This window comes from Saimiri boliviensis, chromosome 10, assembly GCF_048565385.1.
Source record: "Saimiri boliviensis isolate mSaiBol1 chromosome 10, mSaiBol1.pri, whole genome shotgun sequence".
NCBI classification, from domain to species: Eukaryota; Metazoa; Chordata; class Mammalia; order Primates; family Cebidae; genus Saimiri; species Saimiri boliviensis.
The window spans coordinates 60,477,992-60,503,169 of record NC_133458.1 but is presented as its reverse complement, the minus strand read 5'-3'; the positions used below and the strand labels follow the sequence as shown (position 1 = coordinate 60,503,169).

At 34.3% G+C, this 25,178-nt stretch overlaps 1 protein-coding gene across 3 annotated transcripts in view; it reads left to right on the top strand.

Moving 5' to 3' along the window:
* SEMA3A (semaphorin 3A) overlaps window positions 1-21,469 on the top strand; it is a 322,145-nt gene extending 300,676 nt beyond the window's left edge. For all 3 annotated transcript variants that reach the window (XM_010344878.3, XM_074379342.1, XM_074379341.1), the window contains exons 16-18: window positions 4,557-4,624; window positions 17,842-17,984; window positions 19,161-21,469. In XM_010344878.3, the coding sequence (XP_010343180.1) occupies window positions 4,557-4,624; window positions 17,842-17,984; window positions 19,161-19,616 (667 nt within the window). In that variant the 3' untranslated portion in view covers window positions 19,617-21,469. The remainder of the gene's footprint in view (window positions 1-4,556; window positions 4,625-17,841; window positions 17,985-19,160) is intronic.
* Window positions 21,470-25,178: the final 3,709 nt, after the last annotated feature.

Genomic DNA, 25,178 nt, shown 5'->3' with positions numbered 1-25,178 from the left:
TGAGAAGAATGTATATTATGTAGATTTAGGGTGCAGAGTTCTGTAAATGTCTTTTAGGTTTGCTTGGTCCAGGTCTGAGTTCAAGTCCTGGATATCCTTGTTAATTTTATGTCTTGTTGTTCTGTCTAATATTGACAATGTGCTGATAAAGTCTCCCGCTATTATTGTGTGGGAGTCTAAGTCTCTTTGTAAGTCATTAAGAACTTGCCTTATGTATCTGGGTGCTCCTGTATTGGGTGCATATATATTTAGGATCATTAGCTCTTCTTGTTGCATTGATCCTTTTACCATTATGTAATGTCCTTCTTTGTCTCTTTTGATCTTTGTTGGTTTAAAGTCTATTTTATCAGAGACGAGAATTGCAACCCCTGCTTTTTTTTTTGCTTTCCATTTGCTTGGTATATCTTCCTCCATCCTTTATTTGTAGCCTTTGTGTATCCTTGCCTGTGAGATGGGTTTCCTGGATACAACACATCAATCGGTTTTGGCTGTTTATCCAATTTGCCAGTCTGTGTCTTTTGACTGGGGCATTTAGCCCATTTACATTTAGGGCTAATATTGTTATGTGTGAATTTGATCCTGCCATTTTGATGCTAGCTGGCTGTTTTGCCTGTTAGTTGATGCCGTTTCTTCATTGTGTCAATGCTCTTTACCATTTGTTATGTTTTTGGAGTGGCTGGTACTGGTGTTCCTTTCTGTGTTTAGTGCTTCTTCCAGGAGCTCTTGTAAAGCAGGCCCGGTGGTTATGAAATCTCTGAGTACTTGCTTGTTCATAAAGGATTTTATTTCTCCTTCACTTATGAAGCTTAGTTTGGCTGGATATGAAATTCTGGGTTGAAAGTTCTTTTCTTTAAGGATGTTGAATATTGGCCCCCACTCTCTTCTAGCTTGTAGGTTTCTGCTGAGAGATCTGCCTTGAGTCTGATGGACTTCCCTTTGTGGGTAACCCGACCTTTCTCTCTGGCTGCCCTTAGCATTTTCTCCTTCATTTCAGTCCCGGTGAATCTGACAATTATGTACCTTGGGGTTGCTTGTCTTGAGGAATATCTTTGTGGTGTTCTCTGTATTTCCTGGACTTGAATATTGGCCTGCCTTGCTAGGTTGGGGAAGCTTTCCTGGATAATATTCTGAAGAGTATTTTCCAGCTTGGATTAATTCTGTCATGTTTAGATACACCTATCAAACGTAGATTAGGTCTTTTCACATAGTCCCATATTTCTTGGAGACTTTGTTCATTCCTTTTTACCCTTTTTTCTCTAATCTTGCCTTCTCATTTTATTTCATTGAGTTGGTCTTTGACCTCTGATATCCTTTCTTCTGCGTGGTCAATTCGGCTGTTGAAACTTGTGTATGCTTCGCGAAGTTCTTGTTTTGTGTTTTTCAGCTCCATCAGTTCACTTATATTCCTAAGTTTTTTATTCTCGTTAGCATTTCATCAAATCTTTTTTCAATGTTCTTGGTTTCTTTGCATTGGGTTAGAACATGCTCTTTTAGCTCACAGAAGTTTCTTATGATCCACCTTCTGAGACCTCATTCTGTCAATTCATCACACTCATTCTCCATCCAGCCTTGTTCCCTTGCTGGTGAGGAGTTGTGATCCCTTGTAGAAGAAGAGGCATTCTGGTTTCAGGTGTTTTCATCATTTTTGCGCTGGTTTCTTCCCATCTTTATGGATTTATCCACCTGTCATCTTTGTAGTTGTTGACTTTCCAATTGGGTCTCTGAGTGGACGTCCAGTTTGTTGATGATGAAGTTATTTCTTTCTGTTTCTTAATTTTCCTTCTAACATTCAGGCCCCTCTGCTGTAGGACTGCTGAGGTCCACTCCCGGCCTTGCTTGCCTGGGGATCACCTGCGGCGGCTACAGAACAGTAAGGGTTGCTGCCAGTTTTTTTCTTCTGCTATCTTTATCCCAGAAGGATACCCACCAGATGTCTGAGCTCTCCTTTATGAGGTGACTCTGGATATATGAGGGTCAGGGAGCTCCTTGAGGAGACAGTCTGTCCTTTATAGGAGCTCAAGTGCTGAGATCCATTGTTCATTCAGAGCTGCTGGGCAGGTACATTTAAGTCTGCTGCAGCAGACCTCATAAACTCCTTTTTTTCTCCCAGGTGCTCTGTCTTTATGGGTTTCTGTTGTGCTGCTGCCGTTTTTCAGGGCTGCCCTGCCCAGCCAGGAGGCAACCTAATCGCTGTCTGCCTGCAGAGGCTTTGCTGAGCTGCTGTCGGTGCTGCCCAGCTGCCATGTGAACTTCCCTGCAGTCCTGTTTATATGGGTGTAGTTAGAACTGCCTTGGCAATGGCTACCCACCTCTATAATGGCGGACTCTGTAATGGCAGGCTGCCTCAGCAATGGCAAACCACCTCCATAGAGGTGGACTGCCTCGGTAATGGCGGATGCCCCTCCCTCACAGAGCTGGACTGTCCCAGGTTCAGCTCTGCTTGCTGTGAAATTCTCAATCCAGAGCATTTCTGATTGCTTTTTTTTTGTGTGGGGGTCGGACCAGTCGAGCCTGATCACCTGGCTCCCTGTCTCAGAGCCTTTTTTTTTTTTTTTTCCAGTTAAACGGTTGACTGTCTCCCAGGTGTTCCAGTCACCTGTTGAAAAGGTGCCAGGATCTGTGTGATTTCCCATGCGGCAACACAGTGTGCTGGCTGAAACAGCCACGCTGAGATTCATGGCTCTTTTTTGCCTGGGAATCTCCTGGCCTGACTCCCTGTTTCAGTCCCCTTTTTAATCAGATGAATGGGTGACTCGCCTTCCCGGACCTGGTAAAACAGTGCCCAGACCCATGTATTTGTATGGAGAACTGCAGCACCGGGGCACCAGCAAAACAGCCCCACCGGCCAAAACAGCCGCGCTGGGGAAAACAGCTGCACCGGCCAAACCAGCCATGCTGGCGACCTGTGGGGCTTCTCTGCCTGGGAATCTCCTGGTCTGCAGGCAATAAAAAAATCTGTCTGGAAATGCGGTGTCCACTCACCGTCCGTACTTTCACTGGGAGCTGCAATCCTGAGCTGCTTCTGATGGGCCATCTTGGATCCCTCCTTTAAGCTTTTCTTAATATGGAAACAGATAAAAAGAAAATCATAAACACATCTATAATAAGTTAAAATCTGTACGTTATTATATATTTGAAAAGTATTTATTGTACACCTACAATTCAAGATTGAAGGAATTTTCATTAGCACATTTTTGTTATACCTTACAGATTTTACTTAATCCAATTTCATGAGTCTCATATTGTCTTTAAAAAGGATGTTTAGATGCTTCATGATTTATATATTCTTTGTGATGGCATTTTTCAAAAGCTTAAATGGCAGTGAAAAATGCCTTCCCAAATGCTTTGTGGTTCGTGTTTCACAAGTTCTCTTGTTGGCTCAATTTTGCAATGTGCAACATCTGTTTGATAGTTTCACTAATTCTACAAATAGAAATCTATAAATACTTTAGACTTCTAAATTTATGAATACAGTAACAAATTCCATATTTGCAATTCTCAATGGCCTTTGTGAGAGCTCTTTTTAGGAATGGTAACTAATTTTGCAGCAAGACAATACCCATTAAAATAGCAGCAGAAAACAGTTGGGTAAGTGTCCCCCAATCTTTTCCAGTCTGTTACACATAGCCAAACTCCATTTTTAGCCTCTTCTGGAACCTCACATCTTTTTTTTGCACCATAATAACTAGAATCTAACTAGTCCTTCACAGGCAAACATTTGCAAAATGCAGGGAAAGGATACCCACAACGTCCTACAACTCACATATGATCTGAGGGTAGAATATAGAAAATTGATTGATTTTTATAAGCGAAGTTTGCTTTTCTCTTAAATGTAAGTTCATTTATTCTCTCTCTCATTCCTCTGGCAAGACGAAGCCTTGCCCTTAAGTTCAACATTTATTGTTGCTTTTATTCACTTCACAGGTAAATTGGTTTGCAATCATGCCATATGATCATAAAAGAAACTTTTTTTAATAGGTTGATATAGCAACCAAAAAATATTTTTAAACTAGCTTAAATATAGAATTTGTAGTCTTAATATTAAAAAATTTAGCAAAAGTCTATTTAAGGAATTATATGTAAGCATTCAGAGGAGGAGAATATTCATGTGAATTATAATTTTCAAGTTTATTCCTTCATTATCAGAAAAAAGTTTAATTCCCTTTAATGAAAAAATTGATTTTTTAAAATTTTGTGCTTTTTCCACAAAAGTTAGATATTGAGTTTCTAGATATTAGATCATTATTGATTGACATCTAGTAGTGAAAAAACATGAATTCTCTGCTATCACTATTTTAAATACTTTTAACATGCTGTTAGTACATTTGGATCTTGTTTCCTATTTTGATCATCCTGGAGACTGCTCTAACAGGTATAATGAACTGTTTTTAAAAAATACTTTAGCTGGATGTAAATTCATCTGTTATTCTAAGTTTCTAGAGTCTATGATATATATATATTTTTATTCCTTTTCATTCTTATGACAAACTCCTTCATTCTTAGGACAAAGAGAAAAATAAGGATATAATAACGCCTTTTAAATATAATTGTTTCAGACGCACCAGACGACAAGATATAAGAAATGGAGACCCACTGACTCACTGTTCAGATTTACAACACCATGGTAAGTCACATTTTTCATCTTTCAACCTGCTAAGACAAGGCTAAAATCATAAGTAATAATACATATTCACACATACACATGCAATGCATATCTGCGTACTTTCCCAGAATACTTAAAGAAATAAAGCAAAAGAGAAATAAAATCTTACAGAAAGAAAATCCTAAAGAACACAAAGCACTGATTTATGTTTTATTATGATAAATTCAAAATTTTAGATGCTTACAAGGTTGAAAGCTCAACTTTCTTGTATTAACAAAAAGAAGCCATGTTTAAGTATCTCATTGTGTATTTAGTAGTAACCTGAGAGGGGTAGGCAATGGAAATGTTCATTAAAATATCAAAGAAGAAAGTATAGACTTAAAATAAGCCTTGCAAATGATTCATTTATGTGCTCACGATATAAACCTAATATATAATTATTTGGTATCATGGTCAAGCAGAAAATAACATAGATATCTTTACACTGCATTACTAGCAGGATATTCTCTTAAATTGGGCAGTTTGGACCAAATTCATTTTGTGCTTCCTAAAAGATGTGAAAGCCTATTTAATGTCAAATTTGCTTTGTTAATGCAGAAACATCAACCAACCTTCACTTAAAATGAAATAAAATTGTAGTGATGCCCCACTTCCCTCAATTCAAACATAGTATGCCATACTATTATGGAAATAATAATGAGGTTATGCTTCCCTCTGCTGGGGAAATTTATCAATGACAATACTGCTAATGAACATAGTTAACAATGGCTAAAATGTACAATGTAAACATTGTCACTTAAAGTAATTAATCTATTAATATTTTTGGTGCCATTTATTCTAACAGTAGTACTAATATTATTTATCGTTTTTTTTCTTTGATTTACAAATTATGTGTGTGCAGTATTCATGTTTGCGAATTTTAACAAAACACTGCCACAAATAGCTCCCCAGCATACCTTCCAAAACTTACTTTCTAAAATTCAGATCCCGCTGAGGCATAAGGTGGATATGATGGTGTTTGATTTATGAATGCTCACAGGATTGTTTGGGGAATCCTAATACCAGGAGATGGGTAACCATGAGTGAAACCAGTGTTTTGGACCCACTTTACTTGCAAATTTTATCGCCAGGGACTTTTCTATCTTTGATTAACTTCACTATACCTAAGAAAGACCGGCCAGGTACGGTGGCTCACACCTGTAATCCCAGCACTTTTGGTGACTGAGGCAGGCGGATCCCGAGGTCAGGAGATAGAGACCATCCTGGCTAACACGGCGAAACCCCGTCTCTACTAAAAATACAAACAATTAGCAGGGCATGGTGGCACACGCCTCTAGTCCCAGCTTCTCAGGAGACTGAGGCAAGAGAATTGCCTGAACCCAGGAGGTGGAGGTTGCAATGAGCCTACATTGCACCACTGCACTCCAGCCTGGGCCACAGAGCAAGACTCCCTCTCAAAAAAAAAAAAAAAAAAAAGAGAGAGAGAGATCACTAAACTGAAGTAAATGCTATGACTGTCCCTGCATGAGTATGGTGCATTTATTGAACACTCTCCTTAGATTTTTTCAAACTGCATATTTCAATCGAACCAAAAAGTAATTGCTAGACTTTCATTAATTTATTTCGTGGAAAAATAATTTAATTATGTTCAGCACCATTCCAGCAATGTAGTATTTTGAAATATCAATTAATTACACTAAAGAATCTATTTGCCTATATGTGGAGGGTTAAAGATAATTACTGAAAGTAAAAGAATCAAGAGAATGTAACTAGAACCAATCAGATTTTAATCTCCATGTTAAAATAAAGTATTATTTTGCTTGTTGTGTATTTCTAGGGTTATATCAGATACAACATTATGAATATTGTAGATAACAAGTATTTATTGAATGAATGAATGATCTAAAAATTTCAAGTTATAATCTAGCTACTTACTTTTATTTTTCAGTGAGATTTGAACTAATAGCACTTACTGATTTTTGTAAAAAATAACTCCTGTCATATATTTTTATTAATAACATCATTATATTCAAAACCAAAATCTCTCTTAGGAAACATCAATATGAATTAATCAATTAGCTAATAAATATTGATTACATACCACCATGTGTAGGACACTATGCTGTGTTTTGAAAATTGTTAGAGATTATATGCACATATAATTTTAATGGCACATCCATTTTTTTAGTGATCCCTTTATAGATTCAGTTAGTATTTCAAAATTATATTTGTGCTAGAGTTACGAGTGTAAATATATACAGGAAAAAGCTGACGAAAGGAATTTTTTTTTGAAAAGTAAGACTATGGATAAATAAATGTAGTTGACCATTGAATGGGCTATAGAGAGTGTTTCAGATATTAAGAATGTGTTTTGATGAAATTAGAGTGGTTAAAGTCTATTAAAATTTGGCATATAGAATGGCCTGGCTATAAAAAGTAAAGTGAGTGTAAATAAGTTTTCCTCCTGATTCTTATATCAGAAGGCATACTATAGGGAGAAGAGGAAGTGCTATTGTTCAATGTTACAGGGTCTTTTTTGGAGAGCATTTTGGTGAACAACTCTAGATATTCGTGATATATGGGAGGAAAGGGTGAACTAGCCCAAGAAGCTATGCAGCAATAAAAACACTCTTTTTTTTAAGTGGCTCTTTTTTCCTTGTCTGCTTGTTTTGATAACGGACCAAACATAAAGCATATACACCGTAGATTGCAGTAAATTTCAAATATCTGGAAACTAAGTGAGGCATTCCCATTTGCCCAGGCTGAGTCTGAGTCTTGCCATTAGCAATCTGTGATTATTTTGGAATAGTGATGTCAGTATTTGAAAGTAAAAAGGGCAAAAATCCAGAGCCCAGCCTTATTAAATCATGTATGTTGTCTTGCTAATATCACTTCTCACATTGAATAAAATATATGTGCTCATGTGGAAACATATAGATATGAGATGTTTTCACAGAAAGCTAAGCAACATGAAGCCAAATTACACACTTCAGGATGATCAGTTCCAGCTGTAATGGTAAACATATTCTGTAACACTCTATAGTTTACACATCCGGAGGTTTTAATAGAGAGACTCTATACAAAAATAACTCAGTTAAGGTGGAAGATATTTCACTTAAGGTGAAATATTTAACACTCACGTGGCACTCTGCTCCCTTATGCATAAAGTGGTCCAAGTGGTGAACTAGGCCAAGTGAAACAAAAAAAATCCAGCTCAATCTCCCCTTGATCCCAGGACTCTCTCCTCTGTCACTGATGGCTGGTCACCTAGGAGAGATTTTAGTATCGAATCTTAATATATATGTGCTGGCAAATCTTGTCTTCCCACTTATACCTCATACAGGATGCTAAAGAGAAATCTCTTTTGGTTGTTTCCAATCTGTTCCCTTCCCTAAAATAATTGCTGTGTACAAAATTGGAGCTCATCTGACTGCACTCAAGAAAATGACTGACCAAGGCAATTTACCTCTAAACTACCTCCCATTTTCTAAGAACGAGCTGTATTATGATTTACACGTCCAGAAAGGAAAAAACAAAACAAAACAAAACTGCACTATCAGTACCACTTTTTTTAAAAAAAGAAAATATAACATCATGTTAGGTTTCTGCATCTTTGAAATATTTTATGTCCTATCTTCTAGTTTAATAGTTTAATGGCATCATTGAATTTCACTTTCTAATAGTTTTGCAAGCATGCATTTCCTTTCTTGCATCTCCACAGTAAAATGTCCACAGAATTCAATCTTCTTAATTATCTCCACAACTGTCCATCTCAATTTATATCTTGGTTAGCATCAGAATCATTCCAAAATTTTATAAAATAACTTTGGCAATGCCATCTTTATAAATCTGCAGAACTGTAAATTTAGTATTTTGTAGGAGTACTATTATAGTCTGTGCCTTAGCCTCTTCCAGTAATGAATCTGAGCATTTAACCCCAAGAGGAGCCTCAAGATTTGATAGATTAGCATGATGTCAGCCTTAAAAATAATCCCTACCTTTAATAAATTATCAAATTTCATCAAATCTCAGATGACATAAAGTACACCATTCTTTTATGTAATTATAAGAAAAAAAAACCCTGCTCAAGATGGGACATCTACTAGATGATCCTAGCATCAAACTGGAACACTAGATGACTCAGGACTAGTCTAAAGGAGCAATAAACTCTATTCAGATGATAGTAGCAAGGAAAATTGCTTATTTCAGTCATAATCATGGGTGGTCAGGAAGGGATTAAAAATACTTTTTGAACTACAAGGTGGTACTTACAAAGATTTACTTTCTGAATTCACACAAACAGAATGGACCCAAATTTCAGACAGAGACTTGAAAGAGGTATCATGTCAGTAGGATCCTACATGTCTGGCAGAAGTTAGAAAGAATTTCTCCTGTAAGAAAGCAGTTTCAACTCAGATCAAGAGCAACTATAAGACACATTCTGATATGAGAGCTATTAAAGTATAAAGAAGTGTGCATATTAGAATTGAATCCTTCCAGTATTATCTTCTATGATTTTTAGAAACCCTTTTTGAATATTTTCACTGGAGATAATCAGTCATCATGATACTTGCCTTCTGCTTAGGAAAAAAAATTTAATTATTCATATTACATGTGTGCAAGGCAAATGCACAGATAACATGAATAAGAACAGGTTTGAAATAGCTTGCATATCATTATTCTTCACTGACATCTTTAAGTATGTCATCAGAGACACCTGTTCATACACCTACAATTTAACTGTTATAAACTGAGATTTTTTTTTAAAGCATGCTGCATTTTTTATACCAAGAGTTATAAGAATCACATATCATTAAAATACAAGATGGTATTTTCATTATTGTTTATGGAAGGTTTCTGCTTCAGCAAATGGGTGTTTTCCATCTCCCATCATATCTCTTGGGGAAAAGTAAATGAAACATTAAAGTTCATGTTTCCTCATTTTTTTTAAGTAAACATTCCTATAGTAATTTTGCTCTGGCATAGAGATTCTTTGTGCTTTCTTTTGTAATGCATTTGCTATAAAATCATGAAAATAAAACATACCAGATGTTCAATATAGACTAAATAAATATTACAGTAGATCTCTTCATATTGGTATTGCTTTTTAAGTAAATGAATTTCAGCCTGCCATATACTAAGGAAGCATATTAGCCCATGACATCACAAGATATTAATTACAGTATTCAGTGTACTTCAGTGTACAATGTATAATTGAATTGTTCAGAGTACAATTCAAGTGGCTTCAAAGTTAACCTCCTAACACATAAATTTCATTATCATATTTCAAATTTATCATCTCTGAAAGTAAGATATTGGTAACTCTATCCCAAAAAACAATTATTTATGAATAATAAAATTCAAATATCCTGGCCCTATGACTGTTTAAGCATTTATCTATATATTAATATATATCTCTATATATGTGTGTGTGGATATATGTTTATGTGTGTCTAGATACATACATATACATACAGACACACACATATGTATTACACAAACATACACAGACACATAGTCAATTTTAGGTACAAATCCTCAGGAATCTATTTATTCAAGAAAGATTAGAAACTACTTAAACTGTAAAATTCTAAATGCTACATCTTGGTTAATAATTACTTCCCAGCACCAAAGTCATCTTAATTTACGGCATAAAGCAAAGTAGTTTAAAATTAAAATATTAGCAAGTTGATAAATTACAAGTTTAAATTTTCTTTAATATTTCATTGTCATTTTGTACTTGGCAAGTTATATCCACTAGCTTCATATTTATTGGTCATATTTCTAGTAAATAGGTTAAGCACACATCCATGTTCTTTTTTTTTTTTTGAGACGGAGTTTCGCTTTTGTTACCCAGGCTAGAGTGCAATGGCGCACTCTCGGTTCACTGCAACCTCCGCCTCCTGGGTTCAGGCAATTCTCCTGCCTCAGCCTCTCCTGAGTAGCCGAGATTACAGGCACTCGCCACCATGCCCAGCTAATTTTTTTGTATTTTTTTTAGTAGAGACGGGGTTTCACCATGTTGACCAGGATAGTCTCGATCTCTTGACCTCATAATCCACCCGCCTCGGCCTCCCAAAGTGCTGGGATTACAGGCTTGAGCCACCTCGCCCAGCCACATCCATGTTCTTAACTCCACATTCATGCTTTCATTTCTTGGTACATGCATACGTGCCTGCAAACACACATTGAACATTTACACAGAATCTAATTGATAAAAATATCATGCTAGACATGGAAAAACATTGTACTAGGCATTACCTTGACAAGTAAACAAACAATACTATTATATACTTTTGGATATACTATAGATTGTTTTATGTGCACTACAATATATGATATTATTAAATAGCTTATTAGCCATCTTTGTTTGTTTGTTTAGATGGAGTTTTGCATTTATTGCCCAGGCTGGAGTGCAATAGTGCGATACCTGCTCACTGCAACCTCTGCCTCCCAGGTTCAGGCGATTCTCCTGCCTTAGTCTCCCAAGTAGCTGGGATTACAGGCATGCCATACCATGGCTGGTCAATATTGTATTATTATTATTATTTTTTTTTTAGTAGATAACGTGTTTTCACCATGTTGGCCAGGCTAGTCTCAAACTCCTGACCTCAGGTAATCCACCCACCTCGGCCTCTAAAAGTGCTGGGATTACAGGTGTGAGCCATTACACCTGCCCTGTTAGCCATCTTAATACTCAAGCATACATGAATGCTAAGAATGAATTAACTTTTTTTTTTTCAGTTTTACAAATTTTAAAATATTTTATGTCTTCTCAAGAGATACTGATTCACCTTTGAAATGCTTTCCATCCACTTGAATTAAGTCTTTTCTATGGATAGGGCATCTACTGTATTTCTGCAGAAAATCTTGTAGACTCCAATGAGAAAAATCTAAGTAGTGCTGTTTATACTTCAGTTAGGCATTACTACAGTATTCTGTGTCACCAAGAGTTTATGGGCAACATTTCCTTTTCTCTTTTACTTGACCTTTGATACTGAGCATTATTGAGAGAAATATTAAAATTATAATGAAAACAGCAGGAATTTTATTTCTCTTTATGTGGTACAGCAACTAACTATTTGTTAAATAACCTAAATATGTCTGTTAAATAATATGCATTCATTTACCCATCTCCTAAATTAAGTTATAGTTTTACATGTATTATTTACAAATTAAACTTATAACAAAGTGGAAGAACATCAAAATTGATAACAAATCAAAGCTGAATGAATATGGTTCACAACCTCATCCATCTCTGTCTTCTCTACATTACATGAAATTTCCTAAGATGGTTGCATTATTAACATTTCAATCTTGCAAGACATTTATGGGGTTAAAATGGAGAGTGAATAAATAGAAAGCTGAAATGTGATGCCTTCTGTTTCTGGTGTATTGGAAGAGAATCAAATGCTAAATAAGGCCTTTAGCAACATGATATTTCTGGTCAAATGATGGATATCATGACTTTTTTGTTGTTACAAAAGGAAGCAATTTATTTAACTATTTTCTTTCCTCCCATTCTTTCTGGTTTATTAGCTTCATTTCATTTCCATAAATTATCCAACTAAAAGAGGAAATGATTAATTGAAGATTGCTTCCTTAAAATATTATTTCTTGTCATTAACAGCTGCAACATATTGAAACACTGTGTTATCCAAACACACTGTGGTGCTTTTAAAAATTTTGATGTTTTGTTGCTCTCCATTATTTTGTTCTAACCATTCAGATTGTTGAACCCATGAGAAATCATTATGCCCATTTAACAAGGATACTCTTCTTTTCAACTGGCAATTTTAATGACAAAAATTTGTATTCAAAACAGTTGCTTTCTAAGTGTGAAATTTATTTAAAAATGATTTAAAGCGCGATTGCTTTCTTTGTGGAAGCCTGCAAAATTACCTATTACATGACATCTTTTAGTGGTATAGGTATTCTGGAGATGTGAGAAGATATTCATATTCTCAGTTCTCTTCCTCTTGTTATTCCATATTTGGAATTTTTGATTTTGGAGTATTCATAATTAGTCATCACCTTCTCCCACCCTCTCTCAAGTCAATTTTTATAACATTAGCAAACTTACAAATTTAGAATATTTGAAATGCTTACATCCACCAGCAGTTGAATAAAGTATTCCATCATAATCAGGGTTAAAAACCCTATTCCCTTTTTGATTGATTAAACTTTCATTCATTTCTTTTATATAATTATGATAACTCTATGTCTTGAGGATGTCAAAGTTACATGGAATTTCAGGTTTTAAATTCAGTATGTTACCTGCATTTGCCATTCAACAAACATCAGCTAAGTGTTTATGATTACCATTCTGCCAGGATTATGAATACACAGTGTGGTGGCTGGAGTAAATAACAAGATTAAAAATAATTGTAACAAATATAACTACACATACTCTAAGGAAATGAAAAGATACTTTTTGGAGGGAAATACAGAACAGGAAACATATGCATTTTATTTATGGTTGTAGGGGAGTAGGATTTACATTGAGGAGTGTAATTTGTCTTCATCTGGATTCTCAATAAGGATTTTAAGATTTAATTCACAGTTGAAACTATCCCAACAGCAGTAATGATGTCACCTGACATGTTTATGACTATTGCTGTGCCCAGACATTGTGCTAATATTTTGGTACAAACATATTTTAAGAACAACAAAAATAGAAGGGGTTATGAAAGCTTGGTGCAGTGGCTTATGCCTGTAATCCCAGCACTTTGGGAGGCTGAGGCGGGAGGATCACTTGAAGTCAGGAGTTTGAGACCAGCCTGGCCAACATGGTAAGACTCTGTCTCTACTAAAAATACAAAAATTAGCTGGTCATGGTAGCAGGCACCTGTAACCGCAGTTCTCCAGGAGGCTGAGGCAAAAGAATCCCTTGAATCTGGGAGGCAGAGGTTGCAGCAAGCCGAGATTGCACCACTGTACTACAGCCTGGGTGACAGAGTGAGACTCTGTCTCCAAAAACAAAAAGGGTTATAAAAATATTTCACTGTCTAAAGTTGCTAAATGACCTATCAAATATATAAAATATGAGTTGCAATTGTAATTGTTTGTTAAAAATAAAGATAAGATAAAAATAACAACAATGTCAGACAGATAGAGCAAGTAGACTAAGAGAGAACAAAGCCAGACAGACATGCAGCAAGGATATTTACCAAAAAGTTATAAAGGTAAGACATAAGTGTTAGTCTAACTGCTTTTGGTCAGTCGGTGTGGATGGAAGTATGATCACAAAGTTCATTTAAAAATGAAAGAATCAGTTGTTCAAGAGAATTTCAATAATTTCTACAAAGTAAAACCAAAAAGAGAAACTTCCCAAAGGTGAACATAAACACTGCAATGCAATAAATACCACAATCCAAAATATTGTGACATGAATGCAGTAACACCATAGAGTATTGAGAAAGGTCTTACTCAGCAAAGGGTGGGAACACCCTGCCAAAAACAATTTAATAAAATCCATTGTCTGATGTGATTAACATCATGTAATGTAGACTGCTTGTAAACTGCTCTCAGATTAACTGGTATAATCCAGAGGAGATTTTAGATTACTCTTATTCTGAATATATAAAATTTCATATCCTTCAGAAAATATGTAATCAACAATATTTCCTCAGTTGAGTTTTTGTTTATATTGGATAACCGTGAGTTAAATATTATACTCTCTGAAAAGTACCTAGAGTACAGCTAAACTGTGATGCCATTTATATGTATGGTTGATTGCTTTAATAAAACAATCAAATTGATAGCATGCAGTAAGGGGGACTCTAGCAAATAATAAAGTACTATATATTTCAAAATAGCTAGATGATTTTACATGTCACCGGGAAGAAATGATAAATGTTTAAAGTGATGGATATGGTAATTACCCTGATTTGATCATTATACAACGTATTGAAACATCACACTGTACCCTATAGGTATGTACAAATATTATGCATCAATTATAAACAACATAATTTTTAAAATTGATACTATATTTGACATCCTAAGAAAAAGTGAAGAACTTAATAAGGTTATAAAATAAGAACTGAAAAATGATTCCTCTTTTTACTATTTTCTGGAGGTGGGAAGAGAAGGGGGCTGGAGGGAGATAGAACACATTGTTACTGGATTTCTAATGTTTCCTATATTGTACAAAATTTATGTAAGTGGTTGTGGTAGAACAGTCAGGAAAGGGAATGGGTATTTATTGAATGCCTTCTAATTATTATTTTTTTAAATATTGATTAGGTATCTATAAGATGTCAGGTTAGGGGAAATTAACAGAAACTTTTTTACAAGTAATTACTTCTAAACACCCAAATATATGGGTGCTTGGCTGAGTCCATTTTAAATAAAAGTTCTGTTCCTAAATTAGAAGTTGCTGATGGTAGAAACAACCTGTGTGTGGCAGAAGACTTAATAGAAACAACTGTATCTAATAAAAATATACTTTTAATAATTATTGCTGATGGTAACAGAACCTAACAAAACAGAATAGGAGAGTCTTAAACCAAAGAAATACAATAGTAAGTCCCTCTGTATCTTAACCATCATTGATAGTTAACATGACAGGGCTTTTAGCTTCACTGGTTACTAGCTGGATGTTTGTTTCTTTTTGTTGGATAAAAGGGGAAAAGAAAGGGTCAACTTAGGAAATAATGAGACCTTGAGGTACTGTCAAGAGTGGTTATCAAAGCAAACTTACTAAGGGCATCAAGCTCATAAACCAGATTAACTAGTTGTGGTTCTTGCCTTATTCAGATGAAAAAGTACCTGAATATCACAATGTTTCTTAATGAGGTGAAATATTACTATATTAAACTTAAAACAATTTGCTATCATCTTTGCTAAATCAAATACTAATATTCTATATATTCTAGATTCCACTATTAAGAAGTAGCAGATAAAATGAAATAGTTTTTTTAATATAAGAAAATATTTTCTATTGAAATAATTATTTTTATATGTTTTCTGGTACATTGGGAAAAGTTTGCCACCACCAGAGGATGTCTTGGAGGAAATGAAAACTGAGCAGGTTACCTAGGACTACAAGATAGATGACCAGAAAATGATCTTTGTGGGCCAACTAGAATTATTCAATTCATTAGAAAGAAGACAACTCAGTGATTTTTTATGTACCCATTGGTGTTACATTGGTATTGAAAGACTTTTATTTTCTATTATACTAGTTACATGACTCCTCATATAAATTAATGTATTGAAGGATTTATATGAAGTTCCATGTTTGAGAGTAATAACTTACTTATACCTTAGTTTTCTTTAGTAACTTTAGCAGATTATGCAAGAGACAAGTCAGTTATAATCGTAAATTTCTACCCAGGAAACAGGCCTAGGAGACATGGCTGTTGAGGAAGAAGATGCTGGCAGATCACTGGGTTGTTTGTTTCTAAATTCAGTGGATTTTTCTGTTTTGCTGTCATATATATTATAACTCATTCATATATAGAAATTGAATGAAAGGTCTCCTCCTAAAAGTATTTCTTAATAAAAAAAAGTTTAAACTGCAGAAAAGTTAGAAAAAATATATATTCAATGTAAACGGCATTAACTTCTGTGACAATGAATTCTAATTATTCATGGTAGTTCCTGAATTACAGATTTTTCAGCCCCTGTGGTCCACAGTAATTAAATTCACCTGTATACCAGAAAGCAGGTATCTTACAAACCAGTATAGCAACATGTTCCATATGCATTCAATTCAAGATGCACTAATAATTTCAGAGGGAGAAAAAAATCCTATACAATGTAGATATTGACACATGAAGATATGCATCTGCAATATTTTTAAAAATATGACTTGGAATCAGTTAAAATAGTTTCTTTACATTGCAGTCATTTCTGATTTTTTCCTATTTCCAGGTTATTGATCTTTTCAATAAGAAAGGACAGATACTTCCCAATACTAGAAGAGGTCTGTTTCACACCTAGGGCAATGGAAAAACATGCACTGAGGTTGACACCCCTGGAGACAGAAATTGAAGGCAGAAGGTGGAATGAAGTAGGGTATGATGAGAGTAGGAGATGATAGACATAGGCGTTGTACAAGAATTGTATGGGAGCAGCATTTTTGAAGGCTTTAAATCTAGTGAGAGCAAATCATATCAGCTATGACAGTCAAAAGTATTCAGTTGATTATGACAAGAGTAAAACTGTCAAAGTGATGACAAAAAAGGGGGGAAACATTTTTTAAATTAGAAATCTAGCTGAGTTTCAAGTAGAGAGCAAAAATTTTTCATCTGTCTACACTGTCAGCTTTCTCTGCTTGTAAAAACATATTTATTATTTTCTAAATTAATTTAATGAGTTTCAGATTGTACAGGATGTCATAATGGAAACAGGATTATACAAGATAATAAGGAGTTTTGTTCTCTAAATGAGTTTTATCTAGACTCCCTGTGTCGTACTTTTGATCTGAACTGTGTTTCATTTACCACATTGAAGGAGGTTACATAAAGGGTAAAATAATAGAAACTTAATCAGGAAACAGGTTTTCTTTTTGCTACATTTTTTTTATGTACTTTTGCCATATTCCATAGCCTAATTCCTGAAAATAATAAAAGATGTGTCATTTTAAAATAAGAACAATTGAAACCACATGCATTATAATTATGCATCATTTTTTCAAAGCCATCCCTAACTTTTTACTCCAACTGATCTTCACAACAAACTTGTGGATTATTTAATAATTATTGGTGAGTAGGATAAATTTGCTGCACTGTACCTTCTGTAAAATGCTAGATAAATATTGGTTGGCAAATTTAATTTTACAGATAAAAAATACAGAAGCAAAATAATTTCTCAGAAATAGATCCTTGTTTCCAAAAATTATTCCAGTAACTTTTTGTGTTACAGAATAATAAAATACAAACTGGCCCCATTAGTCCAAGCACAGAGTTTTTCAGTGAAAATAATTTCCTGTAGAGTATTTATCATGACATATACAGACTTATACTACACACATGGCTGATTTTGTTAATGTAATGCCATTTTCTCTGAGGCAAATCTCTGTCTTTGTTTTCTATAACCCTTACCAAAATGATTAGTCAATTTAGGTAGGCATTTGGGTTCTGAAACCTTACATCACTGACATTTCTGCCATCCTCACTCAATTTGAAACAGCTTCCAACTTGGCAATAACTTATTTCCAAATAAAAACTTTGGAAAATTGAGATTACTTCTCTAATATTTTCTCATTTCATTTTCTCATCGCTGGCCAGATAATCATCATGGCCACAGCCCTGAAGAGCGAATCATCTATGGCGTAGAGAATAGTAGCACATTTCTGGAATGCAGTCCAAAGTCACAGCGAGCACTGGTCTATTGGCAATTCCAGAGACGAAATGAAGAGCGAAAAGAAGAGGTATGGGAATGAAACTGACTGGATCATTTATATCTAACATATACTGTTCAGTAACCCCTGTATTTTTTACTTGAGGAAAGAAAAAGCACTGAGAATGCTTATCCTCTTCTGAGCCAATCAATTGCTCACTCCTTAAACAAGTATTTATTGCAGACTAATTACGTGACAGACTTTATACTAGGAATTAGAGAAACAAAGATGACCTGGTAAAATTTCTATCCCACAAACAGTTTGAGGATACATTTTAGGCTTCTCCCCTTATTTCTTACAGTGTTTAGCTACAAAGAAATTATGTTGTTTGTATTTGTGCACAAATTTTAAAAACCTCCTACTAATTTTAAATTATGTTCAATTAATTATGCTATAAAAATCTGTTTTCCTTTCTCTATTACCTTCCTCCTTAAATGAGGAAAGGAGGTTGGGAAAAGAAAGTAATAGATGTAGGATAAAGGATTTAATGCTGCAGTATAAACTCGACATTACTGATGCAGGATGAGGCAGATCTCACCCCTCATTTGATCCATTTATACCTCCATAGGAGTAAAAAATTGTGTACAGAAGAATAATCCCATCGTAAAATGCAAGATTGACTTTATGCATTACCAGGTTAGGCTTTTTGAGACCTCTGTTGTAAACTATATTCAAAATAAAAGTGAGGTTACAAATATTCAAGAATATGGTCTCATATATAGTCCCATTCAAGATCTAATAAATGAAATAATTAGTAAGCATGAAATTTTCTGCTTGTTCAACTTCTATTTTTCAAAATTCATTCCTTGAAATATTATTATAAATTCATTCAGATGCTCCATATTTTTCTAGTACCATGGTTCTGTAGTTTTAATTGTAGTATTTAATGTTAACTGTATCCCATGTTTATATACTACTTTTAAATTTATAAAGTATCTTTGCACTTTCCTCGAATTATCTTGACTATTTTAAATTATAAGAAATTATATTAAAACAGTAATTTAACCAATATTTTTCAATGCATCTTAAAAATAATTGACAGATATTATAATCTCTTATTGGAAAAATGCTATCTATTCTCTTACAAATTTTATTAACTGTTAAAATGTGTCTTAACATATAATTTTTTACAAACACAGAGTTTCAGAGCTTATACTTCTTTTAAATATATATATTTTACACTGCCTTTTTCTTTTAACCTGCTAGATCAGAGTAGACGATCATATCATCAGGACAGAACAAGGGCTTCTGCTACGTAGTCTACATAGGAAGGATTCAGGCAATTACCTCTGTCATGCAGTGGAACATGGGTTCATACAAACTCTTCTTAAGGTGACCCTAGAAGTCATTGACACAGAACATTTGGAAGAACTCCTTCATAAAGATGATGATGGAGATGCCTCTAAGACCAAAGAAATGTCTAACAGCATGACACCTAGCCAGAAGGTCTGGTACAGAGACTTCATGCAACTCATCAACCACCCCAATCTGAATACGATGGATGAGTTCTGTGAACAGGTTTGGAAAAGGGACCGAAAACAACGTCGGCAAAGGCCAGGACATACCCAAGGGAACAGTAACAAATGGAAGCACTTACAGGAAAATAAGAAAGGTAGAAACAGGAGGACCCACGAATTTGAGAGGGCACCCAGGAGTGTCTGAGCTGCATTACCTCTAGAAACCTCAAACAAGTAGAAACTTGCCTAGACAATAACTGGAAAAAAAAAATGCAATATACATGAACTTTTTTCATGGCATTATGTGGATGTTTACAATGGTGGGAAATTCAACTGAGTTCCACCAATTATAAATTAAATCCATGAGTAACTTTCCTAATAGGCTTTTTTCCCTAATACCAACACCTAACAGAGAACACAGGTGAATGCAGATGCTCACTTTAGCAGGCTTAATGTTTCCTATGAGATTTCACTGTACAGGTTTCTCTTTCTTCTTTGCCTGAGAAATAAAAATGTCATTTGCCATATTGCCGTCTAAAGGAGAAAAACTGCATCAGCAAAGCCATTTTACTGACATAAAAGTTTGAAATAAACTGCATGGATTTACTCAGCTGGTGAATATTCCAAAACATGGTTGGATTCAAGGATATATTTTGTCTACCAGCCCTCATGTTTGTATGTACTTGAGGAGTAAAATGAGTAAAATGATACTGAACGAAATGTTCTGTGGAAATATATATATATAAAAAATAAGCCATCCATCATCCAGAGGAAAAATGGGATACACTGATCTACTACTGATGTCTTCTTTCAGCTTTGATCTAAAGATGTATTTTATTAAAACTATAATTTAAATGTACCATGACAAATATGCAGTAAAAATTAGTTGTTTTCTAAGCTAGAGTAGGATTTGTCTTACAATTATTGTGCTATGTAGTTTTTATTTTAAAAATTCCAATAGTGTGCTGCTTTCTCTGGACATTTTATTTTCAATTCTATAAGAGGGATGGATGATACTGTTCTAGAAATACATGTACATCATTAAGAATGAATCTCTAAAACCAGGATATAAATTATGCTTTATTTCACAGAGAAAAATTAAACAAATGGAAACTGTTCACACCTCCCCTTCTTTAAGTATTATCTAAATTAATTTTAACTTGCATAATGTTCTTAGAAAAAAAAAAAACCAGAACAATTTAACCAGTAAAAAAGGAAGAAACAAATAGATTTTTAAGTGCATTTTACTATATCTAATGAATTAATGAAGGGAAAAGGAATTGCATATTTCATGAAAATAATAAGCATTGTCTTACTATACTGTTAATAGAAAATGTGTCTAATTCTGTGCTTGAATCCCTGCATGACATTTGAGACAAAGATCTCTCTTATGACTCCACTAAGAATTATATCTGTGTCAATTTTTTTTAAAAGAGAGAGATCAATACTATTCAGAGCAACATGTTAAAGGCAAAGTTTCCAACCATTTTTATCTGTATCAGGTTCCTCTTATCTTCCCTTATTTAAGACTATTATTTGTACAAGAAACACATGTCTCTTTTCATGTCATTTGGAAGGAACTTTTCTGCAAAGTATTTTGCGGGATGCAACCCGCACTTAAACAATGTAAAACTCTGTTTCCTGCAACAACTTACAACATAAGGTAAAAGACTAAAATTCAAGATTTGCTTCCTTCATTGTCCTAAGATGATTCATTGAGAATCACTGACTTTGAAATATTCAAAACTTTTAGCATTATACTGTGGTTTCTTTTGCACTGCACTAACCTATTCAGGACTCCTTCCCAGGTTCTTCATCATGCACAAAAATGCAAAGGAAACATCTTATTAGTAATTAATGAAGCAACATTGAAATTCCAACTCTTGCTGTCTTTGGATTCTAATTATCTCAGCATCAATTTCTCACCTCAGACTACAGTGAATTTTTATTTCCTATCAGCTGAAGTATTTCACAGATGGAAGCTCATGTTTCAGTTTTAATGATTGCTTTGAATAAACAAGTTGTTGCCACTTGTTTCAAATAAAAGCCTAAAAATAATCTACATTCAATTTTAGGCTCCATTGACTAATATGGTATTGCTTTTGGAAGTACTGTATATCCTCGAATTAAAGCTGAATTGTTAAGTTATTTGAAGAACACACCACTGTACAGAAAATAGTGTTTGAAATGTAAGTCAAAGAACAAAGAGTGCTCCAAAAAAATAGGTCATTCTTTTATTTTCAGAAAGTGTCTTAACTGTACTAACATTCAGTGTTGTGTTTCATTCTAAATTTGTAGCTGAAACAAATTTATTTGCAATGGCAGAAATATCTTAAAAATCCTCAAAAATAAAGGATTTGAAGGGATAGATTATATAACTTTATAGAAGCCTTCCAAAATTAATTTAAATGCATTTTGTTTAGCATTATGAAATTACAATAGAAAACGTCTAGACTTCAATTAAAAGTAACTAAAAAAATCTACAGGCATGTCTTTATATACCATCAGGTCTAAGTATTAAAAGAAAATTGTAGATATAACTTGCAGCTAAGTAACTCATTACAGTCATAATCTGTCCACGTGTATTTAGAGAGGGCAGTTTGCACGAAAAAGAAGTAATGGCCCATTTAATAATTCAGCTTTAAAAGACTTTGTCAGATGCATGAATCATCACAGATGAAACTGTTGAAGAGACTTACATGACCTTATGAAAATTACAACAGCAGTCTTAAGGTATGAGAAAGATGAATCACAGCAGATAAAGTATGGCCCAGTTGATATCAAATGTAAAATGTAAATGCATGTAAATGCACACTTCATTTTATGTATTATTAATTTTAAATGGTATGTGTTTAATATTTTTGCTACTTACACATTAGGCAAAAGAAATGTAAATAATTTGGGGGGTGGGGGAAGGAAGAACAGTGTAAAATAAAACTTTCTATAGGTACTCCATTTCAGTGTGTTCAACATCATCCTAAAATGCAAGATTTTCCCATGCAGGTGACAAGGTGGTTTATATACTATTTAAGGACAGAAGGTGTGTGCCCATTCAGTAAGCATGCTTTTTGCCAGGTAGGAAATATGTTCCATATCTGTATTTATCATTGCATTTCAGATGGGAACTAGAAAAACTGGAGAGAAAAATGTAATGAAACTGCTGCTGTAAATTATTCCTTTTAGCATGTATTCACTTGCTAAATACACATTTCTTCAAAATATTTGAATTCAGATGTCTTTACTGTTCCCTATAACATATGGTGTTAAGGAACATAAGCTCATAAAGTTTTGAGAACCAGAATCAGGTTACTACATAATTAGCTAACAGATTTCTTCATTGTAGTCATCTGTAAACTGGATTCTATATTTATGGTGATTATGTGAATTTTTATGCCCTTTAAATATTGTTCTTTTTAATGTCATACCTAAAAAGGAAATATGGGGATACATTTTTATAATGTGTCATTTTCATAATCAGTTTGGTTTTATTCAGGATCCACAAAGATGTCAGATGATTGTTATTGAAATTGCTTATCTTAAAGGTCACAGACAAGCATTTTATTAATATGGAGCCATTAGTATAACATGTTAAAATCTTTGATTTATAAATTCATTTTAAAACACAATTTTCATTGAATTTAATGAAACTCTATCAGGTTTCATGGTTTCAAAGACAGACTTAAATAGGATTCAACATTCCTGTACTGTGTAATAACATGTTAGACTTTAACTGGCCTAACACCAAAGACATCTATACTTTGAACTTTATTTGTAATAATTACTTGAAGTCAATGTTAATATTTACAAATACATGTTTCCATAAAGAAGAAAACATTTTTCAAAAATCTGTAAAATCTTATTAGTTTGTTGGATCTCTAAAAATTTCTTATACTAATTAATTAAATGAACGTAATTTTTCAAGTTAATAAATTAAGAAAACATCTAAATGAAAGAGAAAATAAAAGCAGCATATGTGGCACCCCATATAGTAAGGCCATTTTCACAATCAACGTAACCAAGGAAAACAGCTTTGTTATCATTTCAAACATACAGGCACACATAGGCAGAAGCAAATCTGGACCAAACCAGGCAAAAAGATGATATTGAATATTAAAAAAATAAATGGGCCTCTAGACACTTTGCCTTTTAGAACCAGATTCTTACATGTTCAAGTAAATTCCACTGATAGATCTTGACTATCTACAATGTGCTAGGCATTATGTTAGGTGATAAGGATACTGAAGTGAATAAGGCATAACCCGTCCTCAAAGAGCTCATACCGAACTTCAAGAAACAGAGCAACATGACTTATCGCCTAATCCAGCAAGTCTTTCCTGATCCTTCTGTCCCTACATCAAGCTAACCACCTTCTCTGTGCTAAACCTGTGCCTTGCATATACCTTTTATTGTCACACTCCCTCAGTTGTGTGATTTGTTTATATTCCCACCTCCATTTCTAGACTGTGAGCTCCTTGAGGGCAGGATTTGTATCTAATTGATCTCTGTCCCCAGTGTTTAGCATGATGCCTGGCACAAAGAGAGAGCTCAATAAATCACTGTTGAAAAGAACCAAGTTATGATGTGACAGGTGCCAAATACAAACTCACAATAAAAGTGCTATGGGAAACAGAAAAAAAAGAGGAATTAACTTGTGGAGAGAGAACATGGGGTGCTTCAGAGAATAAATAACTTTCCAGTTGTGAATCAGTCAGATATGCCTAGATGAAGGAAAAAAAAGGCAATCTGGGTAGAAGAAATAAGGAGAAAGAAGGAAAGGTGTGAAAAAATGTCCTTTTATGGAGAACAAGTATTCCAAACAGAAAAAGCACAGGTTTCATAAAGAAAAGTTAAATGTCCCATTGTCCCACTACTATGAGTTAAAATGGTGCATTTGCTGTTTTCTGGGTTTTGATTTATTTCTGTTTGTACCCACATTCTCATCCTTGGCACGGACTGTCATATGTCATGCACTCAGCCTCCTACACCTCCATCCCACAATCTTTTTACCTTCCCTCTTAATGTTCACCGATTTTATCTTTACTTAGCTAAATTCATAGCACTAGGTAGTGCTCCCCAACCATCTTCAAACTAATCTTTATTCCATAATATCTTACCTAGTTCACACCACCACACTTCAGCTGAAATTCTGAATTCTACAAATAAATATTTAGAGGAAGCTAGCTTCATCAGAAACTCCTCTGTGCTCTCAGTTCAAATGAAAGCTTTTGTTATATTTCACCTACCTACAGCCTTATCTCACTCAACTAGCATTAGACTACTCAGCAATGAGTTGCAACATTGCCCTTGCTAAAAAGCAAGGTGGCTCATGAACAAGTCTTCAGCAAAGATAGGATTAAACTGTGAAGTCTGCATTTGTTCAAGGCATACCTTAGAGTAATTCATGACCAAGCAATGCTGCAGGTCTGGTCAGCATATGTAGTGGACAGGCAGACTTCTATTATTTTAAACAAACAAACAAAAAAGTTTTTATAAAAATGAGACCTGCTAATCTGTCATGTTTTTCTCACATAACAAAAGAATGGATTTTATTTCTCTTAATCTAAACACTATACTTGTATATACAATGTTTATTTATATAGGACCTGAGCAAAAGGTTTTATAAATATGTTTATATCATCATAATTCAGGTAATTTGAAGTCTCAACTTCCATCTTCTCTCTTTGTAAATCTCACGGAAGCATTAGACCTCAAGTAAATACATTTGTAAAAAATACATGTCATTTGTGTAGCTCAGTTCTTAATGTTT